General features: G+C 36.2%; 1 protein-coding gene across 1 annotated transcript in view; it reads left to right on the forward strand.

Annotated features, from left to right (window-relative positions):
• DNAH7 (dynein, axonemal, heavy chain 7) overlaps nucleotides 1-25784 on the forward strand; it is a 118825-nt gene that overhangs the window by 803 nt on the left and 92238 nt on the right. The window contains exons 2-16 of the mRNA XM_014954155.1: nucleotides 525-730; nucleotides 6854-7041; nucleotides 9376-9436; nucleotides 9899-10007; nucleotides 10120-10273; nucleotides 10625-10718; nucleotides 11904-12084; nucleotides 12894-12969; nucleotides 13568-13693; nucleotides 15171-15290; nucleotides 16794-16977; nucleotides 18999-19178; nucleotides 20500-20775; nucleotides 21707-21834; nucleotides 22015-22093. Of these exons, the coding sequence (XP_014809641.1) occupies nucleotides 525-730; nucleotides 6854-7041; nucleotides 9376-9436; nucleotides 9899-10007; nucleotides 10120-10273; nucleotides 10625-10718; nucleotides 11904-12084; nucleotides 12894-12969; nucleotides 13568-13693; nucleotides 15171-15290; nucleotides 16794-16977; nucleotides 18999-19178; nucleotides 20500-20775; nucleotides 21707-21834; nucleotides 22015-22093 (2162 nt within the window). The remainder of the gene's footprint in view (nucleotides 1-524; nucleotides 731-6853; nucleotides 7042-9375; nucleotides 9437-9898; nucleotides 10008-10119; nucleotides 10274-10624; nucleotides 10719-11903; nucleotides 12085-12893; nucleotides 12970-13567; nucleotides 13694-15170; nucleotides 15291-16793; nucleotides 16978-18998; nucleotides 19179-20499; nucleotides 20776-21706; nucleotides 21835-22014; nucleotides 22094-25784) is intronic.

Below are 25784 nucleotides of genomic sequence, written 5' to 3' on the forward strand. Positions count from 1 at the left end.
GTTAGCCTCCTAGGATTCTAATTGTACATCTGTTTCATTTTCAATTGAATTTAAAAACAAAACATTTTTCTTGTAGAAAAGGAATTATACTCCAAAGAGGAGGTAACTCATTGTGGCCTGGATGATGTTTCCTACAAAGGCGTGTTTCATTGACAAAATGAAAGCTTTCTCATTGTTAGAAATGCACAAATGGGCTTTCTTTTTAGTGAATGAAATAGTGTATTCATGAGCTTGGTTTGGTGTTGCTTGCAGCATTAAGTTCAGAAATTATCTGAATATTTACGTTTTCTGCATTGAAGGTTCTTGTTGGAAGCACTGCCTTTCTTTTTCTTTTTTATTTTTTTAAAGACATCTAGAAAACAAACTATTATTTTTAACACTAGTGGTGATCTGAGACAGGTTGAAATTTCTGTCTTTTCGAAAGGCCTTCTAAGGAAGGAGACATGCTAGATAAATGAGTCATCTAGATAACAGCTGACCGCCTTCTTACCGGGACAGTTGTGCTTGTGCTCTTGCCAAGTAAGGTGAGTTATGCTTAGAACAATATATTTTAAAATTGGGGCAAGATAAAAGTGTGCAATTAGCGAGTATTTGTTTCAGCAACCAATCATCCTGTGCCTTAAGAACCTGGCAGCTGACAGGCTTGAAAATACTGCTTGGCTCACTCAGCACTGGAGCAGCAAGCAAGATGCAAAATGAGTCATTGTGTGGAAAGTCTACCAAATTAATGGTAATATTACAAGGCTGAATTGCTGAGTCACCTACCAGTATGTCCAAGTATATGGAAATTTCTTAATCAAAAGCAGATACATGAATTATGACATAAAAATTCTTACCTAGTTAGTCTTACCTAGTGTTAGCCCTAATAAATAAAGGCTACACTATTATAAAAAGTATTCAAAGAATCAGTTGTTTCATGTGAGAGCGTTTGGTTTTGTTGCTTTCACAAGAAGGAAGATAAAGGATGATGTTTTGACCCAGTAACACCTGTGACAAAACTGTTGCCTTCCAGTGAAATGAAGACTTCACCTTTGAGAAGAGTGTGAGCAGTCTTCCTGTGACAAACCGACTTGCAGCCAGAGTCAGTAAGTCAGCAAACCTACACTGACCACAAAGTAGTCATGTTTCCTTTAGTGTTATGACAGTCTTGCTAGTAAATAAAGACTCCTTTTTCTTTTCTAAACTGGCAGTGGTAGGTGCTCAAGCTCATTCTAGTGTTCCTTCAGACGGGCTGCGAAGATGAAATAGCCATGAGTTCTGGCCTGTAACTTGCTTTGTTTGCATCTGACTAAACACATGCTTCTTACAGCACACGTGTTTCTGAGAACGATTTTACAGTCAATATGTAAAGAACGATCACTCTTCTTTTAGGGAAGAAAATGCTATTTTAGTCCTTTCTTCAGTTAGATTTTTATGCATTTAATATTCTGTACTCAAGATCTGTATAACGCAACCTGATTTAATGGAGGTCATGCAGTTGAAAAAAAATTAGTATTTTCAAATGGTGGAAATTTTCTAGTATTTTATAGGAATTACTTCTCACTTACAAAAACACTGCTTATAATTGTGCTTCTATATTTTTAGTCTACGTGTGACAAAAATAAGGTATACAAGAAAACATATAGACCTCGGTTTGTCTTTTGAAAAAATTTGAGCTGAAAAATATATCCTTATTATTTTTCCCACTGAAAACTTGCCTAAAGTGTCATGTCTCACCATGAATGGTGAGTAGAAGTGTTAAATTCATCGTCTTTTGAAATAATTATCACATTTAACTGCATTTTAAGTGCTGTCCAAAATTCATGTCCTGCCTATGAACATAATAGACTTTAAGCATCAACTCTTGATTTAAAACCCTTAAACTTTAATTTTGATGACTGGTATATAAAGGCTAAATGTGACAGAACTTAAAATATATACATCTATACACATCTAATAAAAAAATAAATAAAAGGCATTTTAGATGAAGCGGAGTAAAAGAAAAGGTATTATGTGGGAATAAGCTTAAGTATGTACTCTTAGTGTTCAGTTGAGATTGCTGTAACCACTGGAGCGATTTAGGAAAACAACTTTGAGAGACGAGCTGTAGACATCTAAGAAGCTGTGATTCCATCGCATTCAAACATCTTGTTCCATTTTCATGCTAGTTAATGTCTTTCAGTCTGCCATCTGAAACCTCTGGGGAAGGAAAAACCCCTTCCTGAAAATATTTTTAAAGCAATACCCAAATCTGAGAATTTTTATATTTGTATACACAGAAGTTACTACATTTGTTGACATTTCAAACATTATTTATTTGTTCTAATCAAAACATACAAAGCTTACCAGTAACTACTTTGGTTAAAAAATGAAGGATCACTTTTTTCACATTAAAAACAAAACATCTGGTCAGTAAAATACTTCACTGTACATGGTATTTTGGCTTAAGTTTTGTTAATTCCATGGAGTAAAGCACATTGTTAACTCCTCTTTAATACTTTTGCCTCTGAAGGGAGAAAGAAATGTATTCTTGATTACTGGCACTTCAGAATTTAACTGAGGCATCAAGGTAGAATGAAAACACCAAGTCATTGAATCCTTCAGAAAATGAAAACTTAATGATAAAAAAAATTTCTATTTCCTGTACTTAGTTTTACTGGGTCATTGATTCTTTTTTGTTGCACTTGTGCTACAGTCTTTGCAAACTGTTTATTATATAACAATTTATGAACTACATGATACTGACTGCCTATGTTCTATTAACTTTGGCTACTAATAATGGGTTGGGTTTTTTTTTAATAGCCTGCTCCATTTTTAAAATTGCTTTTAGTACCGTTCTAAAACAGCTGCTGAGGAGTACTTACTTTATATTTGTATGTACTGCCTTCTTCATCCTTTTGCAATTTTACTCTTTTGATCTCTGAAGTTAGATTTAGATTGTTTTATTACGTATGAGTATGGGATTTCAGATGAAAGTGAGATGTTAACCAAGCACAAGAAGGCAAAAAGATTTGTAAACCATTTTTTTCCACTTGTCCTCCTGTGGCCTTGGAGAATCTGATTAAAATCAGCTGGTATTGTGTTTATGTAAAGAAAGAATGAAATGCAGGGGAAAAGGGAAAAAGAATAAACAGCAAGTAGTTCCTGAAGTTCTAAGTTCCCTCTTAGAACTAAGAAGTTCTTAGTTCTCTGTAAGAAGGAAGTTCTTCCGATAAAGACTATATACACATGAATTTTCTCTATAATGTTCCTAATATTAGCAACCTAAATGTGTCTTTCCCCCTCTGAAGGTTATGAGCAGGTGTGCTATTTCCAGTTTCCTAGGCAGACAATGAAAAAACAAAATGTACACTAAACATCCTACTGCCTTCTGTAGATATAGTTTCTAATAGTTGAATGAGTCGATATTAAAGAGAAATAGCAAGGATTTCCCTTTGCATGTTTTCCAGCTGGACTGTTGTATATTATAGCTAGTACAGCATACAGCTTGTTTGAATCTTCCTAAGATATGTTGAGTATGAGGGTATTTCTCATTTCAAAATCAAAACCAGGCTTTGGTACTGTTTTAGAAAATGCACTGGGAATTCCAAGTGATGTTGAATTTTCTACAGCTGGACAAAGCAAAAATACCCTACTGGTTCTTTGCCTGTGGTATTTTAATAAAGGGGCTTTTATGTTTAAAACTTGATATATAGACTCTTACAATGCTCTGTGTACTGTTCACGAGGTTGGTTACAGGCCATAACTCATTTACAGGGGTTTTCCAGCAGGCTAACTCCACTGTAAAATGTAGTGCTACCTTTTATGTGTTGCTACTGTGAAAACAACAAAACCTTGCATTTAAAATTCACAAACTTCCTAACATTTTAAGAGCTGTTTCAGATCCCATTGAAATCCGAACCTGCTCACAGCAAAGTGTTAGAAGTCACACCAGCCATACCAGTATTTTATTTAGATTGGACAAAGCATCAGGTTCATAATGCGTCCAACACCCATTGACTACCAATGAAACTGAAAGATATTTTTATTTATATTTTCTTTTATTCCTTAATTCACTGACTTGAGGGGGGGACGGGGTGAGGGTGGTGGCAGGTTGTTTAAATACTATGTTTGTTGTGCAGTAGATGGGCTGGTGCAGGATGTGGCACCTGAAAAATCTTTGGTTGCTGTTGTGGTTTAGACACCCTGGTGCAGCCATTAGAGCTCATTAAGAATGATTTTGCAAGCACAGGTGAGTTCTTTTGCATGTTTAGTTGGAGCACACATGTCTCACTGCTTTGCCTAAAGACAAGCAGCTGCATTTGCTTATTGATACACCTCAGTTCATCTAAAAGGTAAGAAGGAATACCTGCCTAAACAGCACATGCTACTCAAAGCATTAACTATCCTTATTTTCCTGAAACTGTCGGGCCTCAAAAGGGTATCAAACATTTTCTACGGAAAGACAATCTTAGTGAAATAACAGCAAAGGTGAAACTCAGCTTGCCATAGCTCCAATACATTGCAATAGCTTAAAACCAACCATGCAGTGCTAGAGGCTTGGGGTAAGAGTGGCTGGAGAGCTGCCCCGTGGAAAAGAAAGAGGAATGGCTGTGGGAACCAGGGTTGTTTAATCTGCAGAAAAGGAAGCTGAGGGGAGACCGTATTGCTGTCTACAATGTCCTGAAAGGAGGTTAGTGCTTAGCGACGTGGTTTAGTATGTTTTTGGCAGTGTTAGGTTAATGTTTGGACTTGATCCTTAAGTCCCTTTGGCCCTAGATGGTTCTATGATCACAGGTGTAATCAGTTCTGTTGTTGATGCATGTCTTCAATCAGTAACACCTGAGTGGGCAGCTGTGTTGAAACTTGAGGGTACTTCACCAAATGCAGCTGTGCCTTTGTGAGTGACCTCGGCTGCTGAAAGAAACCTGTCCCTTGGCTTCAATTTGCGGGTGTTTCTCTCTCGTTCTCCCGTGGGTTGGGCTTCCACGAGACCACGCGTTTAGGTAACGCATTACAAACTGGAGGACTGATGAGGCGGCTGTAATTAGCGGCGGTACGTTTTGCCGGAGAAGGCGAGGAGCGACAGTTGAGCGGGGCGAGCGCTGCCTGCTCTGTCCCACAGGCTCGCGCCCGGCCGCTGCCCGCTCTGTCCCACAGGCTCGCGCCCGGCCGCTCGCGCCCGGCCGTTGGGCTTCGCTGCGCGCGCGGCCAGGGCGGCGGCGGCGGCGGCCGGTAACGGCTGCGCTGGGCGTTGCCAGGTAACGGCCTCGTCCCAACACGGCCGCGTCAGGCATGGCCGCACGACAGGTACCGGGGACTGAGGGGACACAGCGGCAGCCGGGCAGCCCCCGGGCCGAGCTCCGCCCGGAGCTGACAGCGTCTGCCCTGGCTCGGGTAGGCGGGAGCTGGGGGTCCCGTCGCGGCCCCCGGCTCCGCAGGGGGCTGTGGGGCGGGAGGGGGTGCCGGGCACCGGCCGCCTGGCTGAGGAGAAGCGCCCGGGCAGAGAGCAGAACGCTAGGGTGCGGGAGGGGGCGCTTGGTCTCATCTGACAAGCGGTTTTTTTTTCTTTGAAACCTTAAACAACAAGCTTGAATTCAGCTTCTGAAACTACGGTTTTTATCCCTGGCATTCAATCAAATGATAGACCTGGGGGGGCAGCCGTGTTTGTAGAGAAAGACTTCAAGACACCTCCCCGTTAGTTGCAGGCTGGTTGTGGCTGATAACACTCCAAAAAGTTAAACTGTGGTGTCTGTGCAATGAACTCCTCAAATGAGGTTTTTAGAAGCAATGTAGTTGCTTGCAGCTGCCCAGATTTCCTTTAATTACTTTAGCAATGCAAATTTAAATAGATATTTTTGGTTGGGCTGGTGTTCCTGTAGTGTTTTCAGACAGGGTAACTCTCTCTGGAAGGTATCCCATTATAAACCTCAGAAATGAATCTCAGTCTTTAGCTTGGTACCAAGTGTTATGTCATAAGCCCTCTCCTGGGTTTTTTTTTTTGTTTGGTTGGTTTGGTTTCTGGGTTTTGTTTGTTTGTTTTTAAATTTTGTTTTTTAAACATGAGTTGTTAAGAGATTTTAATTAATACAATTTGTTTCTAGAATTGCAGGAAGCTTAAATACTGGAGCCAATGGAAACTTAGCTATCAATGTAGCTTTAAATAAGTGGCCATTAACCAACACTAATTTGTATTATTTCTTTAGCGGCCTGATTGGGTTGTAGTTGGTTAGTGTAATTATAAGGAAGACTGCCCTCTTAAATCATGTTCTGTCAGTAAGTCAATCCTGTTCTTTTGAGTCTCTTTTGGGTTTGATGTCCTCATTCAGATTTGTTTACCTCTAATTAAATGTGTGAGACACTTTAAGTGAAATCATTCAGAAACTTCTTTCAGTGAATTAAAAGTTCACCAATTTTTCTTTGAGTGAGTTACTTCTTGAGGTGCATATTTGAGCATGTGACTTGGCTGCTCATAACTACCTGAGGTAATCCTGTCCAGGGCTCTCTTTTTAGTACATATTATTGCCAGTAGTAAGTTTGCAATATAATATTTTAAAATATTGGCACTGTCTTCAGTGGAACAAATTTCAGCACTGAATTTATCAATACCAGCAGCTCAGAGGTGTAAGTTGCCGTGTTGAATTCTAATTTTGTTTCTAATAAAATATAAACAAAACTGTGTAGTATTGTGTATGAAGACAAGCTATAGTCTTAGTCATTTTTGTGGCCCTATTGTTTGTAAAAATACCCAGGTTTCTCTTGTTTGTTTCTAACCAGGAATCTAATAATTAAGACTTGTCACTGAAAGAAATAAATAATATTCTTCCAGGAATTCAAAAACATTTTCTCATATACAACAGATTATGTTTTTTTCCCCCATCCATTCCCTTCAGAGGGTATTAGATTGTATTCGCCATCTGCTTTAGAATCTGGACTAGAGAAACAATCAGGTTTATATTTCAATCTTATTATGCAAGACACGAACAACAAAGAGCACGTCTGTACTCAAGGTTCAGAACCACCTAAGATGACTTTGCCTGAGCCAGCTCTGGTCCAGCAGCTGATGGACTCTGGACAAACGCAGTATCCATCATATCATCACTTGGATGGTTAGGGGGCTGGAGCACTTGGTGTGTGAGGAGAATCTGAGGGAACTCTATGTCTTCAGCTTGGAGAAGAAAGGGTGGCAGAGGAATATAGTTAGTGTCTTCCAGTGCCTGAACTAGAGAGAAAATGGTACCAGATTCCTCTTGGTGTTGTGCAGTAGGAGGTGAGACAGCGCTCTCAAGTTGCCGTGAGGGAAGTTCTGACTAGGCATAAAGATGACATTCTACACGGTGAGATGCAAGGGAGAAGGTTTCCCAGACAGGCAGTGGCTTTAGAGATATTCAAATCTCAACTGGGCGAGCCCTGTGGAATCTGACCTAACTTTTTGTAGTTAGCACTGATTTGAGAAGGAGAGTGGATCCTCAGAGGCCATTTTCAGCCTATTTTTTTTTCTATGATTCTATCCAGGCATGTTTGTATAGACCTGTATCCAAACCAATCCAAACTCTTTCTATAGGCTTTGCTGCATCCTATAGGCTTATTGGCTTGGTAAGCAGTAGTTTTATGATGCAGTGCGAATATGCTATTAGGAGATGTATTCATGCTAGTATTATAAAAGACTGGTAGCTGTTACGCATTCTGTATTAGGAATCTTTTTGCAGTTGAATATGTTAGACTGCAAGGAAATATGTGGCTTCATATTTTCCCAATAGAGTTACAACTGCTCCAATTACCAGACAAAAAGGAGGCTTGTCATGTAAATCTTTCTGTATTGGTTATAATACTGCTTTTCGTGCATTTATGCAGAAATAAGTTCATCATCTGTGTTGCTGCAGACTATGAGACTGTTATGGGTGTTAGAATTTCAATGCGTGAAAAACCTTGCACGTGGACCATGGAATTTAAGATAAACTAGCGAGAGCATTAAATGTGGGACCCAAAGAGATATTCGGTTATTTTGGCAAAGTCTTCAGACACTTTTTCTGTGATTGCCAAAAAGCTATATTAAAAACAGCAAAATTGACCTGCCTGGTGTTTAGAGTACTTTAATTCACCTGGTATTTTGAGCTCTACTCAAAGGGAAGCCAGGTGTGTTTAATCTCATCTGGGGAGAGAATGGAGGAGGATGGATCTTTTGTTTATTGGAAGAGTAGTGCTGTTTATTTTGAAACAAGTTAATTAAAACATTTTGTAGGACTCTTGCAGCTAATGGTAGTCAAGGAGTTTCTCCCCATCACATTCAGGGGAGAACTCCTTATAGCTTGCAGGAGTTTGCTTCTTTTTCGTAAATTGGACCACGGATTAGTCTAAGTGTCCCACTAAAGAGGCTGCTAACAACTGATAATGAATGTCTATACATTTTTATTGTTGTCAGAGTCCTGTATTTTGAAGGTTTTCTTTGGAGCCTGATTTGGTTTTTGGCTCACCTGAGAATTGCTGGAGTTAATCCGTGTCTGCAAAATTCATGTAAATAGTAAAGTGCCTATAACTTATGTGAGTTCTACATCACAGTGATTGTGTTGAAAATGATAGCCAACTCCACTTGTTTAAGGGCAGCTCGGGTATATCTACACAAATTTTCTGTGCTTTGGATCTTTCCGCCATTATAGCCTTTGCATAAAAGCAAAGCAGTATCACAGACATGTAGCATTACTGCAAGTGCAGCTGCGTGGAAGGAGGCCGTGTGGGCAGTGCCAGCAGTATTGGTATTGGCGGTGCTATGAAACAGGAGAACTGCAGTAGCCAAAGGCAGTTGCGTTAGAGCCAATTTTAAATAAGTTTACAACTAGATTGTCTTGTTTGTTTGTAGCAAGGTGCTGTACCTTGCTAAAATGTGCTAGCCAGGGTCTGGGGCATGGTCAGAGGGTGCTTCTGGACAGACAGCTTTTATGTCTGATTCTGAGGGATCAGCATTGTGAAAAAGCAGAAGATACTGGGTGTTCATAAATGAAAGTTTATGGTTTAGAAAAAAAAAGGACATTTTCTGTTTTTAAAAAAAATGTTGACCGAAGGAGGGGAATAAAAAAATTAATTATTTATTTGTATTATTTCATCATTTCTCATAATGCTTTAATGTATATCTTGGCAAAAAGACAACACAAGTGCTTCCCAGCCTAAAATTAATTTTTCAGAGCTGTGATTTTTTTCAAAGACATTTGAGACAGCTGAATTCTACATGGAAACACTCCAGAAAGAAAAGGGAAAGTGATATGAAATTGTATGTATAAAAATTACTATAGAAGAGTTAAAAATGGAATGATAGCTAGATTACAAGTTTTAAGTATTCCCGGAAGTCTACTATTAGTAGTAGTTTAAATGTCTAGTTGTGATTTTCCTTTTTTTTTTTTTTTTTTTTTTTCCCAAACCCAGTCCAAGTGGCAAAGAGAGACTGGCAAAGAGAACAGTGAACTTACTACCGCAGTTGTCTCAGGTAGTTTTGTTGGCTTGTTTTTGTATTCTTTCATTTTCAAATATGTGTCATAGCATGGTTGTATAAAGACCATGGTTCTCATTCAAATATATGCTGAAGTATATATTCTCTCTCTCTCTGCACTATGTATGTATATTATCTATGTGTATTATGTCTGTATGTGGAGCGTTGTTGATAGTTCAGTATTTGGAAAACACTGAAAGTGGAGTATTTTAACAACTTTGAAAATATTTAAGTAAGGTATAAAACTAGAGAGTTTACAAATATTTACATATAAGTTTAACACACTTGTCTCTGTGGATATTTAGAATTTGAGGGCAACATATAGGTAGTTGTTTATTGTGTCGTTTTTATGCTGCCTTATTCCTGCTGTATATTAGGCTACAGTTTATTTACTGTATTTAAGAAATTTTGTAGCACCTACAAGAAGTATAAACCTAAAATATAAAATACTTATTCCAGGCAAGGTCTAAACCACTATGGCAGCAGACTTGTCCTTCATTCTGCCTGAGCAAAGAACAGAAAGATGACGAGTCAGATGAGTTTACTGTAAAAAATGAGTATTCACCAGGTAAGGTTAACATTTTCAGTCCTACTAAAGAAAACCTCTCAGAAACATAAACATGTGTGATACATTTCAACTTTTTTTAAAAAACTTTATTTCAAAATGTATTTTCTGCAAGGAGAATATTTGAAGCTCAGATGCAACAGACACAAGAGACAGGATTCTAGAGAAAACGAAGCAGGTGCTGGACCATCAGCTTCTACATTGCCGAGTGGCAGCCCTCTGAGAAAAACCCATGAAAGTTTCAGAAGTGCTCTTGTTAACATTATATTGTGAGTTTCCTTATCTATGAATAATGTGTTTTTCCTTTTTGAGATGTGAACCAGATTTCTAAATTAAATTATTTTAAAATTTTGATTGCAAAGTAAAAATATGTATATGAGCATGAATTATATCACCAATTGTAAAAGCTGAACCTTAACAGGTAAAATACAAACTTGGTCACGTGCTACAGTGTTCTTTTTGAATTGAAATGTTTTGTGCTCATTGTAAAGTTTTGGCAGTTAACTTTTTTTGTTTTATTTGTTCACAACTGACACGTAGGATGGCCATATATTACTTATGCCAGTAAAATGTATCTGAAGAATATGATGCATATTTTTTTTCTTTTTTTTGTGTCTCAGGCAGCAAGACCTTACTGAAGAACAGCTTCCATCTCTTGATGGAACCCAGCCTCCAAGAGCAGTTTCTTCTACACCAATAGAGAAAGATATATTGGTAGCTAAAGACTGTTTTCTAGAGTATTAAATTAAATAGTGTCGGTCATTTATTGTAAATATTGATGAGATGATTGACACAAAATATTATTTATAGTGTTACTTTTGAGAATGGAGCATTAGGAATGTATGGATGATTCAAAGAATTGCAGAATGGAATAGAAACTTGAGGATAACCAATGTCAGGAAGTAATAAATTAATCTTTTCTACACTTACTGAAGGTGAGAATAACTTGCAAGGGCAGATGCACTGCCTTATCTGAGCAGACAGAAGCCATAAAACAGTTCTCTTTGGATTATCCTCAGCTAAAGGCTAGGATGTTCTTAATTTTCATTCTAGTTTAAGATACCTTGTATGACACAATTGTATACACAATTTTGTATACAAAAACTATTTAAAATATATTAAAGTCATTTGGGGATTGAAACAGATTCACGTGTTACTTCATCACATTGGTACTCTTCCAGTTTATATTCCATTCTGCTTTTCTTTGAATTTTGGCTGATATATTTCTTCATCTGTGTTTCCTTTAATGCTCTGAGGTTTTGTTAATCGGATTTCATGTGCCGAAGTAAATGCCAGCATACAAACAGATGTACTTATTTGTAGTTATGCATTCATATTCTGAAGCAATACATTAGCTGTACATTGTACCGCCATGCAAATCTCTGCAGAATGCGTGGCTTTATTTTTGAATATGTGATCCAGCCCCAGAGCTAATGGGGTAACAATGGCAGCATTGGAATGATGAGACAGATGAATTTAAAATTTATTTAAGGAAAAGGTTGCTACTGGGACAGTACAAAGGAGAGGCGTCTCTCCAGAATTGTAAAATTGTAAAAGCAAAACCGAAACGAAAGCCAGATTTCTATAAGTTATGTCCATTCTTCAGTGACAGCTTTGTTATTTAGCTCTTATCAGAGAAATGGAATGAGGCTTATGCTGCTATACTCTATTTTTTGATCTAGACAGCTTTTTATTGTTCTGCCAACTAGTGTTTGGCAGGCTGATGAAGGTATTTACATCAAATTTAGTGTTGTGTATGTAATTTGCAACACAAATCAGTACTTAGTATTAATTTCATTTATTTTTACTAAATAAGCCCATATCTCTAGCTAAACCTGTAGTAGTAATCTCTTTCTAGTGCTGGACTTAACTGATGCATCTTACTCTTTTATCCTGCAGAAATACTACTATTACATTCGCCATGGAATTGATACAGCAAATGTGGCCCCACTGGATGAATCATGGCTAGACCACGTCTTAGCTTTAATTCCACAACATCTGAAAGTCCTTGATGAAAGTATACATTCACTGACTGATGAAATGAAAGAAGACTATCTTTTGAGTGTAAAAAAGGCTATAGGTAGATTTCTGGGAGTTTGCTTGCATTTTCTCCTAAGTTGTAATATTCAGAAGCATTCATTGTTAAGTGCTGTTTACTGCTGAAAGCTACTGTTGTGGAAGAGGTATATAAAAGTGCTCTCCTGGATGTTAGAGGCACACTTTAATAAAAAGAATACTCGGGTTTTCTTATACTGGTAATGACCAAAGCTAATTTTATTCAGTATTTTTGATCTTTCAACACTTCTCAAAAACATTTTATTTTATAAGTCCTTAGTTAATTGTATAGCTTTCTCCTAAATCCCTTGTTCATCTCAATGAGTTGTGCATTTGAACATTTTGGTTGAGACATTGAGGTATTGGAGCATGTCCAAAGAGCAATAAAGCTGGTGAAAGGTCTAGAGAACAAGTCTTATGAGAAGCACTGGACTGGGGTTGTTTAGCCTGGAGAAAAGGAGGCTTATGGCAGCCTTATCACTCACTACAACTACCTGAAAAGAGGTTGTAGCAAGATGGGTGTTGGTGTCTTCTCAGCAACCAGTGATAGCACAAGAGGAAATAGCCTCAAGTTGCCCCAGGGGAGGTTTAGATTGGATATTGGGGAAAAAAGTCTTCACAAAAGGGTTGTCAAGCATTGGAACAGTCTGCCGGGGAAAACGGTTGAGTCACCATCCCTGGCACTTCGGGACAGGATTTCGTGGTGGAGTTGGTTGGCAATGTTGAGAGCAGACTCAATGTTCTTAAGGGTCTTTTCCAACATAAGTGATTCTATGATTCTGTATCTTTGCTAAGCTTATTTTGGCTTTTTTTTTTTGCTTTTTTTTTTTTCAGTGGACTTTGTTTTAAGAGACAGCAGGGAAAAAGATGAAGACAAGAAGAAAGACTTTCTTCTACCTCATCGTGCAGAGTAAGAAAATATATTTATTCAAAAACACTGAGTAGAAAACAATCGGGTAGAGTAGCATATATAAGGATCAGTCTTAATAGTGGTAGCAGTAGAAAATTACAATTTTTAAAGAAAAAAAAAAAGGCTATAAGTATATACCCCCCCTCCAAAACAGTTTGTTTTTAAAAATTTGAAAGTAGATCAACTTAATTCATGAAATGGCTCTAAATTAATGAGTTTTTACAGATTTGATGTAATAAGAATGAACATATTGTAGAAGATTGCATATTAATTGACTAAATTCATTATATATGTATAATGATTTTATTACGTGCTAAATATAACCATGAATAGGTTACAGATCTCTTAGGATTTGGCCGCTATTTCTCATATAATTTCTTTTTTTATACAGTGGTCGATATATGAAGACTTTTTCTTTTGATATCTGAATAATGAGCAGAAAGCTAGATTTATCACCTGAATTCAGTGCTTTCTGGGATGCAAACAGTTAAAGTAAATGTATAAATATTTTGCTTCTTAGCAAAGTTACATTCATCCTGTTTCTTGTTGGGTGTTTTGGTTTTTGTATTATTTATTTATTTATTTATTTATTTTGTAGAATAGCAGTAGTGCCAAAACCTTGGAACAAGTCTTTTGTGTCAGCATGCAGTTACCTGAAAGAAAAATTGCATGCAATAAATCCTTCAATGCTTGCTGTTCTGAACTTATGGGAGACCTCATTTAAGTAAGTGTTTTCTCCATCTCTTAGTTCAGCTGCTTGATGACTTCAGAATCTATATAGGGAAATAATGGATGATGACATCTCAAGATTTCCAAGTTGCCCCATTGAATTTGGGACTGCTACAATATATGCATCTGAACACTGATCATAAATATGATGGCTTTGATCAAAAGCTGTTATCACAAATATATTTCCCTCTACCTTTATGCTTTGAAGAGTTTCTGCCAACTTTTCCCCTATAGTGGTCGAGGTTTCTATCTATACTCTCTCAGAAATCACATGGAATGCTTTGCTGTCTCATTTCCTTTGGTATCTAGGCAGTTTTAAACACATGCAAGTTGAATAGTTTAGCTGTTTTGTACTTTATTTTCTTTAGAGCTTGGGTGAAATGACATCTGGACCTGGCAATTTGTAATTTTCTTTTTTGGTTTGTTTTTCTTCTGCAGCCTGTTCTAACAGTTCAATTTGAGACACCGCGTTCATTGTACAGAAAGGCTCCAGAATGGAGCTGCTATGATTTTACCTTCTTTAAGGCCTCCTTTTTTTTTTTTTTTTTTTTTCCTCTTAGACTCTGTCAAGCTTTCTGCTTCTGATATGTTTGAAAAATAATTTAATTTTGGATATGACTTCCATTTTAAAAAATAATCTTTCTTGCTTTTAGTGTAGTCCCTTAATTTCTATTTAAATTTGACACTTTTTTTTCAGTCTTTCTCAGGGCAGAATATTCAAAACAGTCCGATTCCCAAGAAGAGAAGGGTTGCTGTCTTGTCTAGCAGGGCATTTGTGTTTTCCTCTTATCTGGTTAACAAGGGAAAAAGGCAGCTATTTTCTGCTTCCCAGAGTAGATGAAACTGTTTACTTATTTCTTGGCTTGTGATGCAAAAGAGAATGAACTGACCTGTCCAGGTCAGGTGCTGTAAGAAGTTGCAGGGAGTGTTTTATGGGTTTGTTTGGTTTTAATTGTTGTTGTTGTGTTTGGGGTTTTTTTAATTTTCTGTTTTATCTGCTAAGTAGGAGACAAAATTCAGACAATGTCTTCAAAAATATAAAAACTGAAAATTATTTTGAAGCTAGGTTTAGATGTATGTTTCTTTCTAGATTATTTTCTAATATTTGCAAAAATCCACCTAGTATTAGAAAGGAATGCTATTTAATGCATTTAGAATTTTTAATGTTTGATCCTATATATAATGAGTAACTTATATACAAACTCTGATTGTGAAAATAGTTATTAATCAGAAATAGTAATTACTTCAGTTGAAGGCCATGCATACAGGCAGTACTTCAGTGCTTCTATTTGGTTGTTTTGAAACAACAGAAGCTAATTTTTGAAAATAACATTGTTAAAATGTTTAAAATGTGTTTAATAACCCTTTATGTTTGAACTGTGAAATATGAAAAAAATTTTATGGAAACAAAAGAATAAAAACAAGATACAGTGAATGTGCTCCTAAAATATTCATGTTATATTCTGTTTCAGAAATTTACGCCTTCTTGATACAGAAATATTTCACAACAAACGAGAAGCTGAGGAACTCTCATTTTTCCAGAATACAGTCATGAAAGAAACTGGAAAATGCAAAGGGATTTTATTGAAGAAGTATGATCCAGTGTATACATATTTTTTAAGCTATAGAGAAATTTTTAACTTTTTCTTCAACTGCTTTTGAAACTCTGAACTTTCTGAAGAGAGAAGGAATGATCCTTTTTAATAATGTGTAGTAGAGAAAGAGATGCAGTGTTCTAAAATGCTTTGAGGCCTATGAATGAAAACTGCTGTGTAAATATTGTGTTATCATGATTTGTGCAGTTTTCTTACTGTGCATTTTGGTGTGACATATTTTGCTCACTTCTTAGAGATATATTAACTATATGTGTTTTGGTCTATTATGACAAAGGCTTTTATTTTGTGGTCTTGTTGGTGCTGGATAAGTGAGAAAATATGGTGTTGCTACTGTCAGTAATTTTTGACATTTTAAAATACAACCTCTGATCGAATTTTGTAAGACTTCCCCATCCCTACTTCACACAAAGAAAGTGTCTCGTTTATAGGAAGATTAACTAATATTGCATCAGTAACAGTATCTCTCTAGAACATCTATTGATAGTTTTGGAATTTCAGTTTGTATAGTCTCAGTTTTGAAGCTGTTTATGAGAGTTGAGTCATCTGAGAAATGTTGTATTAATGAAATCTGTTGACTTTAGAGGGTATGATTAAGATTTTTTCAAGAGTAAAATATTTGCATATCATAAAGTTTGTATATTTGGTCTGAGATGTTTTAAAGAAGATAGTTTTCTTGGTAGTGCACTCAGTTTGCAGCAGTTATGCTTTCAAATAAAGCATCAAAATTACTAGGTCTTTTTTAGATATTTGTGGCCAAATTATATTGTTTGTATACATCTGATCTTTCTTTAACCAGTAATCCTTGATTCCTGCAGTTATGTGTTACTGCACTTCTACTATTTCAGGTTTTAATTAAATAATACAACTGTTGAGACTACTATAGTCTCTAAAACTTGTTTTTTTCATTCTGTTAACATTGAAAATTTTTATTTCTGTACTTGTCTATGATTTTGTTACCTATTGCCTTTACCGTTTTTGGTTGTATTTCTTTCTGACCTTGGAGATATTGTTCTGCTCTTTCTTCTGCACACTTCTTTCTTTCCTATTTTCCAGCTATGCCAGAGCATTTAAATTTGGTTGCAAATGGGCAGAATTGCCTTTGGATTACTTTTGCATCTTAACATCTACTGAGGTTACAAGGATGCATAATAAATTGCACAATCTCTGGGACTTAAGTGTGCTACCTGTGAAGCCTTTTTGGCCTGAGAAATAGGAGATAGCAAATCTGTCTATCATAACATCTTGTATTTTAAATATGGTTCAATAATACTAGATAACATTTTCAGAGATGTGATTCCTTAGAATTTAAAGATACTACCATTTGACCTACTAAAGTTAAACTATAGTTTTCCAAGTATGCTGCAGCATCTTTTAACTGCATGTAATAAAACATTTATCACAATTAACTTGAAACAACATGCTAAACCACATTTATTCATGCTAATAACTTGGAAAAAATTAAAATTATGTTCTTTTAAGGTGGTTTCCAGAAGTGCAGAAAATCTTTTACCAAGGTAATAAACGAAAGCAAGTACCCAGCAACGCCAGCATCACTAAATTAGAGTCTTTCTTCCGTTGTGCTGCCACTTTAATGACTTGTCAACTGCAACATTTACTTTTGCATTCCATTCAAGACTTTACAGATTTAATTGTTCAACCAGCAGTAAGTAGTCTTTCACATGCTCACTAGCAGCATTGTTTATCCATGTATATACAATTTATTTCCTGTTAATTTTGCTTCTTTTGAAAAAAATGATAGAAAAAGAAAAGTATTAAGCCTAGTGGCAGATGCTTTCTGGAAAAAAAAAGTATTTTAGGAATGCATTATTAATTAAGTAGATTTAAAATAGTGGGGTTCTTTTGTCATGTAAGAAGGGAAATATCAACATATTTTAAATCTGATATCCTCAAGAACATACTGCAGTCCATTAGACATACAGTATAAATTCATTAATAAAAAGGCCATTTGCATCTTGCACTAATGCTCTCTCTCTCTCCATAATACTGATCTGTAAAGGAGTCTTACCTTCTCTCTCCTATTACTACATGCTTTGACAGAATAGTTTTTGGGGGAAAAAAAGTAAGAAGGAACTCACACACAATGTCTGTTGTAGAGGTAAATATTTCATGTTGATATTTGATGTCTTGTGTGCAACTGAATCTTTGTTCAGCTTTTTGTTAATAGAGCCTCGCCATCAAATATCCTCAGAACTCTGGCTCCAGGTAATATTGATGAAAAAACATGCAAACAATGTAAGGAAGTAAGGAATCGTGTTGTGGAAGCAGAGTGTGTGTTTTTCATTCCCACTGCCTTGTAATTGCTTTGTATGCTTCTGAGTTAAGTGACCTTTGATGTCTGCAGTACTATTTTTCTCTTCTTGTTAGTAACAGGTACTTATTTTCTAATTGTTATGGTTTCAGGAACCTACAACAATTTATTGTAGTTCAGACGTTTATTTCCGATGACCTGTACTCACTCAGGAAGGGAAATCGGGGAAAAAACAAGGCAATCTGAAGGTTGAAATACAACCAGATTTAGTAGAGTAAGACTAGATGATTAACACTGATAACACTAACAAACCAATATTAATACTGATACCAGTATAAAATATACAAGGATTATACTCAGCCAGGAAGCTGTGCACTCTCGGCAGTGGACAGCAAATGTCAGACACTGTGGGTGCTATGGCTTCAGGAGGAAGGGAAGGCCTCAGGGGTCCGGCACTGGGGAAGTTATCAGGATCGCAGCCATCAAGGGAGAGAGGGAACTTCTCAGCAAACTTCCTAATTTACACTGATTGTGAAGTTCATAGTATGACATAGTCTTGTTGGCCAGCTTGTGTCAAATGCCCAGGTCTTGCTCCTCCTCATCCCTGCACCTCGCTAACTCAGAGACTCTGAGGCCTTGAAACCCGCATACCGTAGCTGGCTATAAAGTAAATATTTTCCCAAATTCAGACACCAGAGTCTTCTAAAAGTGGAGTTTTCCCAGGTGTTAGAAGAGAAATTAGTCCTGTGTCTCTCAAACCAGAACACTAATCTTATACTTCCTATGCTACCTGGAAATGATAAAATGCTTCCTCGTGTTTACTAATTAAAATTTAGTGTAGTTAAAATATGTTAGCAGATATAGGAAAGTTAAGAGATGTCTGATCCAGATTAAAGATAGGATGAAGAATCAAATTATGCCACCAAGGACAAAAGCATACACAAATTTTCATACTGGGATACTTGGGAATCCATGCTGCAAATATAACCAGCATAATACTCAGTTTTTGTGGATCAGATTATTATTTTTTTTTAAATGTCGTTAGATTCATAGTGACTGTTCCAGCTGATGGAGTGCTATAAACGTAGTAACTGATGTATCACTACACTTCTGATGACTACTACTGCAAAGCTAATCTGCCTCAGTCTATGCAAACAACTTTTTTAAAGTTGTTGCTTGGTTTATAGAGGATGTCTCTTGTGCCTGTATTTTGTCTTAAAATCCACATGAACTGTTCTTCATTATCAGAGACATACTTCCTACTTGTGCAAGTATTTTTGTTAGGATTATGGCATGTCATTGGCAATTAAAGTCCTGACAATTTAAAATGCATATGCTGGAATAATGCCTAATGATCTTTTAACTTTTCCTGCATGAGTTAACTAATATTTTACTTCTTTTTTTGTGTGTGTTAGAAATCAGTCCAAGCCTGTAAACACCCTGGTTTTATCCTGAGGCTAATCCTTCAGAATGATGGTATTAAATTTGAACCTGACTTTAATGACTACAAGGATATATTATTGAATGTTTATACTGTTATGATTCAAGCTGTCAGTGATATACCAAGAGTTGAGACCAAATTATTTTCCAAATGGGTAAGATATTACAGCCCTCATGGGTTTTGTTTTATCATATTGTTGCTGCATTTAGTTCCTAGGTATTTTAATAATTAGCCCTATTTTCAGAACTCGGGTAGTAATATTATAATGCTCTCTCAGGATATATGGAACACTGAAATAATCTGAATTTTATTAATGAAAGGCCCAATCATTGTTCCCTAAGCAAATAAAAAGCCAAGAATCAGCTAGTTTCCTCTATAAGTTATTTCATGCAACAGCTACTACTAATGTACTACAAACAAAATTGATGCATTTAAATTTTAAACCTATTTCTGCAGTATTTTGGAAAATATGTTCTATTTTGATACTGGAAAGGGTACTGTCTTTTTGATTATAGAATCTTTTGAGTAGACTATCCTTCAAAAAAAATTGAAGCCATAATTTTTAAGCAATTTATATTTTAGTTGGTTTATGCATTCAATCAGATTAATATGTTAGGTCAAACAGGAGGCAGTCCAGGTTAATTAAAAAACATTTTGTCAAATAATAACAATAACATAGCTACTTAGGTTACAATAGCATGTTACTTTCAGTGTAGCAGTCTTAATTTTTCATATATGTAGAATGAAAGTAATGCCCTGTGGTGCCTCTTAATCATTTTCCAGAGAGCTGTGGAAGGTGAACATTTCTTTTCCTGAAGGAATATCATTTGGACATTCTGTTGCCCTTTCTGTTTACCACCAAGTTGAATTTTAAATAAAGATGCCAGCTCTCAACTTTTTTGTTAATATGCTTGGCCACATGACCAAGCAGACAACCTGAGCAGTGTGCGATGCTTTATAAAAGTACTAATCAATAACCTGTGAAAAGACAAATTAAAAGAAGCATCTCGAGCACATCTAAATGCACAAGAGCAAGGCTTTAGATCTTCTGGGAGTTGCATGAAAGTGCTTTCCATATTTCTAATGTTACAGATTCATCAGTTGATAGCAAAATTGAACTTGTGCCTGTGGTTCAGGGAAGATAAAATCCATTTGATTGAATTTAAAAATGTTGATAGAATTGCTTGGGTAGATAAGTATGTGGACTTCTGAGTTTCTGAATGAAGCAGCTCTGATTTCTTACCTGATGAAGGCAAACATCTGTAACCTAGGATTCAAAAAAATCTCGGCGTAGAATATAAGTGGCTGTGTACAGAAAATTAGGTTTTTAATCACACTTCAGTTGGAAAGATTTTAAAGTAACATTAGGGTAATTTTTCTATACTGTTTATCTTCTGTGATGTAACTGAATTACAGACGACAGTAGTTTGAAAATATGTTTGGTTTTTTGTGGGTTTGTTTTTTTTTTTTCAAAGCCAAAAGGTGAGTCCTCATCAGCTGTCTTGAAGCCTGTTATCCTAGATGAGATCTTGGATGAACATAAGAAAAGGATCATCGAAGAAATTATCAAACAAAGCGCTGCACCTGTGGAACATCTCAAGCTGTATGATAAATACAGCTTCCTCATAAACAAACAAGCTGAACAAGATACTGATCAATTCCTGACAGAGGAACATACCTTTGAAGAAATGAAAATGGAAATTATAAAGTACCAAAATCTTGCCAAAGAAATAAAATACACTTCTAGGAAGGTAAACTGTAATAATATTCATGAACATATAGGGGTATAATTTTAATGTTGATTTTGTACTAAAAATGTTGTAAGTCAGAGGTGATGATAATTAAAATGAAATAAAATTATTTTTTTCAGAGGAAGTTTTTCAAGAGCTAGCAGTTTTGGGGAGTATTTGCCATATTTAAGTGAGACTTAGTTATTTTTGCTAGAAATGGTATTGGGATCTCTGAAGGCATTCAGAGTATGCTCCTCTTAGATGTGAAGATGTAAGAGAAAGTGTGGATCCAGCCATCTCCAAACTGCTTCTAAGAATCTAAGACAGAGAGGATCCTTAACATGGACAACTTTTTTTTTTTGTCCCTATGAGGACATTCTGTGGTGAGAATCCTTTGTCCTTCCATTCTGAAGGTTAAAGTGGCTTTGCTTAAACTGTTTTTCTCCTGGTTTTCAGTGCAAACCTAAGCTCCGGAGAAACTAGTACTTAAAGGTCTGTCTGGAGAGCTTCTGTGTGCAGCAGTCAAGCTGACTTGCCTGCTAGTCGAAGGAGGCATTGGATTCGGAGACTCACTGGGAAGTCTCATTTTAATGCTAAGGAATGTCATGTGTCTCTAGCAGTAAAGCAAGATTACCAAATTTTAGATGTATTTTGAACTCTGTCATTTCACCAGTAATTTCACTGCTAACAGTAGATGCCCTTCCTTTTTCAGCAAGTAGGTTATTTGTCAAGGTAAAAAGTGAAGGAAGTAAGATTTATACAAAGTTCAGTATGCACATACTGAAGAATAGTTATTAGCAACTATAGTTTTTTCTTTCCCTTCTTCACTTGGAAGTTTTGAAAGCATTTTATCTAAATTCCTAGGGGAGATCCCTAACATTCTGCTTAAGACAGTGAGAGAAATAGGTAAAAGCTATCCAGTATTCTGACAACTATTATATTTGTATTGCAGTATCTCCGTCTAGGAATGTTTGAATTGCATTGTGATGAATTAATAAGCGCTTTGGTAAAGCGAGCAGATAATATTTGTGAAAAAGTTGTTTCCAAAATGTTCAAAGATCATCAAGACATAAATATGAGGTAACTCTCAAACTGAAAATGTGTATTGAAATGTACTTAATTTTGTTTCCACTGTGGATTATTTTTAATCCTTGAAGGATATGTTGATCTCATTTGTGCCATTACAAATGTATGTGATTTGTCCAAGGATGATTAAAACAAAACTTACATGCCAAACTCCTTATTTTATGTATTTTTCAGACTATGTGGTGAATTTGAGAGAATATCGGAAAAAGCCCTTACTACACCATCTAATACACAGGAACTAATGGAACTTAAGGTACTCTCTTCTTTTTTTATGAGTCCAAGCAAGAAGTAGCTATCAGCATTATTCCTCTGGCTTTAAGCAGTAGCATATGCAAGTTGCCCCTTTACAGGTATGATTCTGGCCTTGTCACTGGTGCTATATCTGTATTACAAAATAGAAAAGGACAGGTCTTTGGCTGTGAGGCTAAATGGCATAGCCTGGCTCTCATCACAGAATATTCATCATTGGAAGGGACCATTGAGATCATCAAATCCAACCACCAAAAAAAAAACAAACCCCACAAAAAACCCACAAACAAAAACACACACCTACACCACACCCACCCACAGACAGACAAAACCCAACAATCTCAGGCATTAGAGCATGCCCTGAACTGCCATGTCTACACATTTCTTAAATACCTCCAGGGATGGCAACTCCACCACCTCCCTGGGCAGGCTGTGCATACAGCTAAACTCTTTTCCCCACCAAAACATCATGGGTGCAACCAGAATGTCTGTTTGGAACAGTCCTTTGTCTCTTCTGTCACTTGCCCTGTACAGTGGCATCATTGGCAAGAATGCTGGTTGGCGTGAACCAAAACTCTGTATAGCAGCTCTCTTGAAAGTAAGAGATGTGCAGCCTTGGGATGTGCAAGATAATCCATTGGAGTATGGGAAGGAAATAGTTGGTTTTTTTTATCTTTAAAAAGTGAGAAAGAAAGTAAGTTTACCAATATTTACTATACAGATTGACCCTGGTGCCCTCCCTCCCTCTGTATGTCAGAGGGTCCTGCATCACATATATTTGTGAGGTGTCCTGAGAAAAGAGTAGATGTTCCACAATGCAGAGGGATCAATAGTGGCAACCTCACTTATTCGCTTGCTTTTAGTGTATTACTATGTATTGCAGTTTGTGGGCACAATTCAGTAGATTTACCTATTACATTATCTAGTTTTTACTAAAATGGACAAGTGGCTTAAAAAGATTCCTTTAAAGAAACTGCAGATTTAAGACAATACTAGTAATGTGAGCACAAGTGATCAACAAGAAAATGGCAGAGTTGACACTTGTCATCCTAGTACAACCTCTTCATCATCCACATTACAGGGTAAAAATAATGATGGTCTAATCAGATTTCACAAGTTGGCCAAAAAAATTCGAAATATGAATTTACATCCATTATCAGTAATGATGAACCTTGCCTGAAATGTCTATTATGCCTTGAGATACTAGTTAATGATAGTATGAAATCACCACACTTAGCAAGACATGTAAAAATTAAGTATTCAGATCATGAAGAGAAATCTCTACAGTTTTTTCAGGGAAGTTTCAAGTCACATGATACTCAGTCCGGTGCTCTACAAAATGCAGTGATTCATTCTTAGAACGCTCAGAAGCCTCCTCTTATTTAATAGTAAAAGAGAAAAAGCCACAGACCAATTGGGAAACACTTGTTCTTCCTGCTGTGGTAAAAAAGGCACAAAAAATGATATTATGACAAACTAAAATGCATTTTGTTATCAGCAAATACTGTTGGAAGGCACAAGGAAAACATTGCTGAAGATTTGTAGACACAAGTATTAGAACAAGTTATGCAGTGTGGGAGATTTGCTAAACAGTTGGATGGAAGTACAGATGTTTAACATATCTCAGTTTATGGTATTTGAGGAGGAGAAAATATATTTTCAACAGTAAATGACTTCTTTAATAAAAACAATGCTTTATGGAAAAATTGTTCAAGTGTAACCATTGATAAAGTGGCTTCTTTGACTAGAATAAAAAAAGGATTCCAGGGTAAGGTTATAGAGATAGCACCATATGTGAAATTCATTCACTGCATCATTCATAAGCATACTATGGCAGCAAAGATGCTGGCGTCAGAAGTGCATAAAGTTCTACAGGATGTCATCAATATGGTAAATTTTATAAAACAAGATCATAAATAGTATCATCTTCAGAATAGTTTATATTGAAATGGGTTGTGACCATGAAAATCTTTTGTACCGCACAGAGTTTTGCTGGTTATCTTGTGGCAAATTCCTTTTAAAGAGTTGTCGAACTTAAAAAGGAGTTCTGCATTTTTCTTTTACAAAAAGAAAGTATTCCTAATTTTGCTGACCTTTTCTGTGATGACAAGTGACTGTCACTAGTATGCTCCTAGCAGATATTTGTGGTAAAATAGTGACACTTAATCTGTCCTTCAAGGTAAAGGTGACATCTTTAAGAATGAGTGAGAAATTAACTTTGCACAAGGAAATCATAATATTGAGACAGCATTTTGAAAACGGGTGTTTGGAAATGTTTCCATTGTTGCTTGATTTTCTTGCTGAAAAATATATTATGTCTCCCCCCAAAAAAACTCTCGTATCTGTAAACTTTAAAAACTCGGAAACAGAATTTTCTAACCTGTTTAAAAATCTTACAAAGTGGGTTTTGGATGCATTTGTTAAAAATGCAAAAATGCAAGAATAACTGAGTGGTATCAGGGATGATGGAAATTAACTAGATGAATTTCAACAGAAGCCTTTGCATAATTAGTGGATGGGATCATGATTTGTTATTAAGTGCAGCCAGTGATGCAGTTCTTCCATTTGGATCTGTGTATCTTTGAGGTTGTTTTCATCTTTTTCTAAGACTTTGACTGCCATTAAGATGAAGTAGTGAAATAAACTGAGATTAGAACCAGACCTTTGAACCTCTGAATCTCAATCTTGAAATCAAGATTAATGAAGCATATTCAATCACATTACTCTCACTAAAAATATTAATAATAATATTAGTGAAAGCAAAAATATTTCTGTAAAATTGATGAATAAAAATTATTTAAAATATTGTTTATTTCATCTTCACTTAATAACTTTTTAATTTCTATTTTTTGCTCATGTTTTGTTATGTACGGTATGATGGTAGCATGTGTGTATAATCTATAAATAAATATACATGTATTCAGAGGGTATTCTCAAAAATTTCCTGTTGGCAAGGATGTGTGATATAGAAAGTTTGGAGACCACTGCTGTAGGGGAACGTGCTAGCAGGCAGTGTGGCTGGCTGAAATGCTGACTGAGCCTGTTAGTAATATAGCTATTACCTGGAAGTTTTGTCACTGATTTTCATGAAGCAAAGCGTTCGTGTATCATGACTCGGAATAAGTGCATTGTTTTATTTCTATCCCCAACTAGCTGGTGTAAGCAGATAACAAATAATTTCTGTAGTGTGGGCAACATGCCAGTAGAATTAAATTTAGACTGTGTGTTCTTGCGGCTTTTGAACAGATAGTGTAGTCAAACACTGAATATCTCTTGGCTCTCCTGAATTAAATTCAAGCAGTCTAATTAGATGTGGAAGACTCAATATATGTTCCCAATATCCTAAACTAATCAAAGAGTTGAAACCTGAGATGTAGGGAACTTTAATATGTATTTAATTCTTCACAAACTTTAAAAAGCACTCATTGGCAAGTTGTATGAAGTAATTTTGCCTTTAAATCCTTTGTTGAATGATCATTTAAAATTTAGCAGATGTAGGGTTTGCAGTTCGGTAACTGTAAAATCCCATCTCCTCACTTAGAAATACCACTTCTGTAATCAAAACCCTGCTGTTTCTTTCTTCTTGTATTCAGGCTCCAGTTCAGTGAAGCACTTATATCCACACTTGAAATGTAACGTGTCTTAGTCTCTTGCTGTTCAGCATGGTTCTGATATATGTGCCCAACATTAAACGT

The sequence above is a fragment of the Calidris pugnax genome, unplaced genomic scaffold (genome assembly GCF_001431845.1).
Source record: "Calidris pugnax isolate Ruff unplaced genomic scaffold, ASM143184v1 scaffold103, whole genome shotgun sequence".
NCBI lineage: Eukaryota > Metazoa > Chordata > Aves > Charadriiformes > Scolopacidae > Calidris > Calidris pugnax.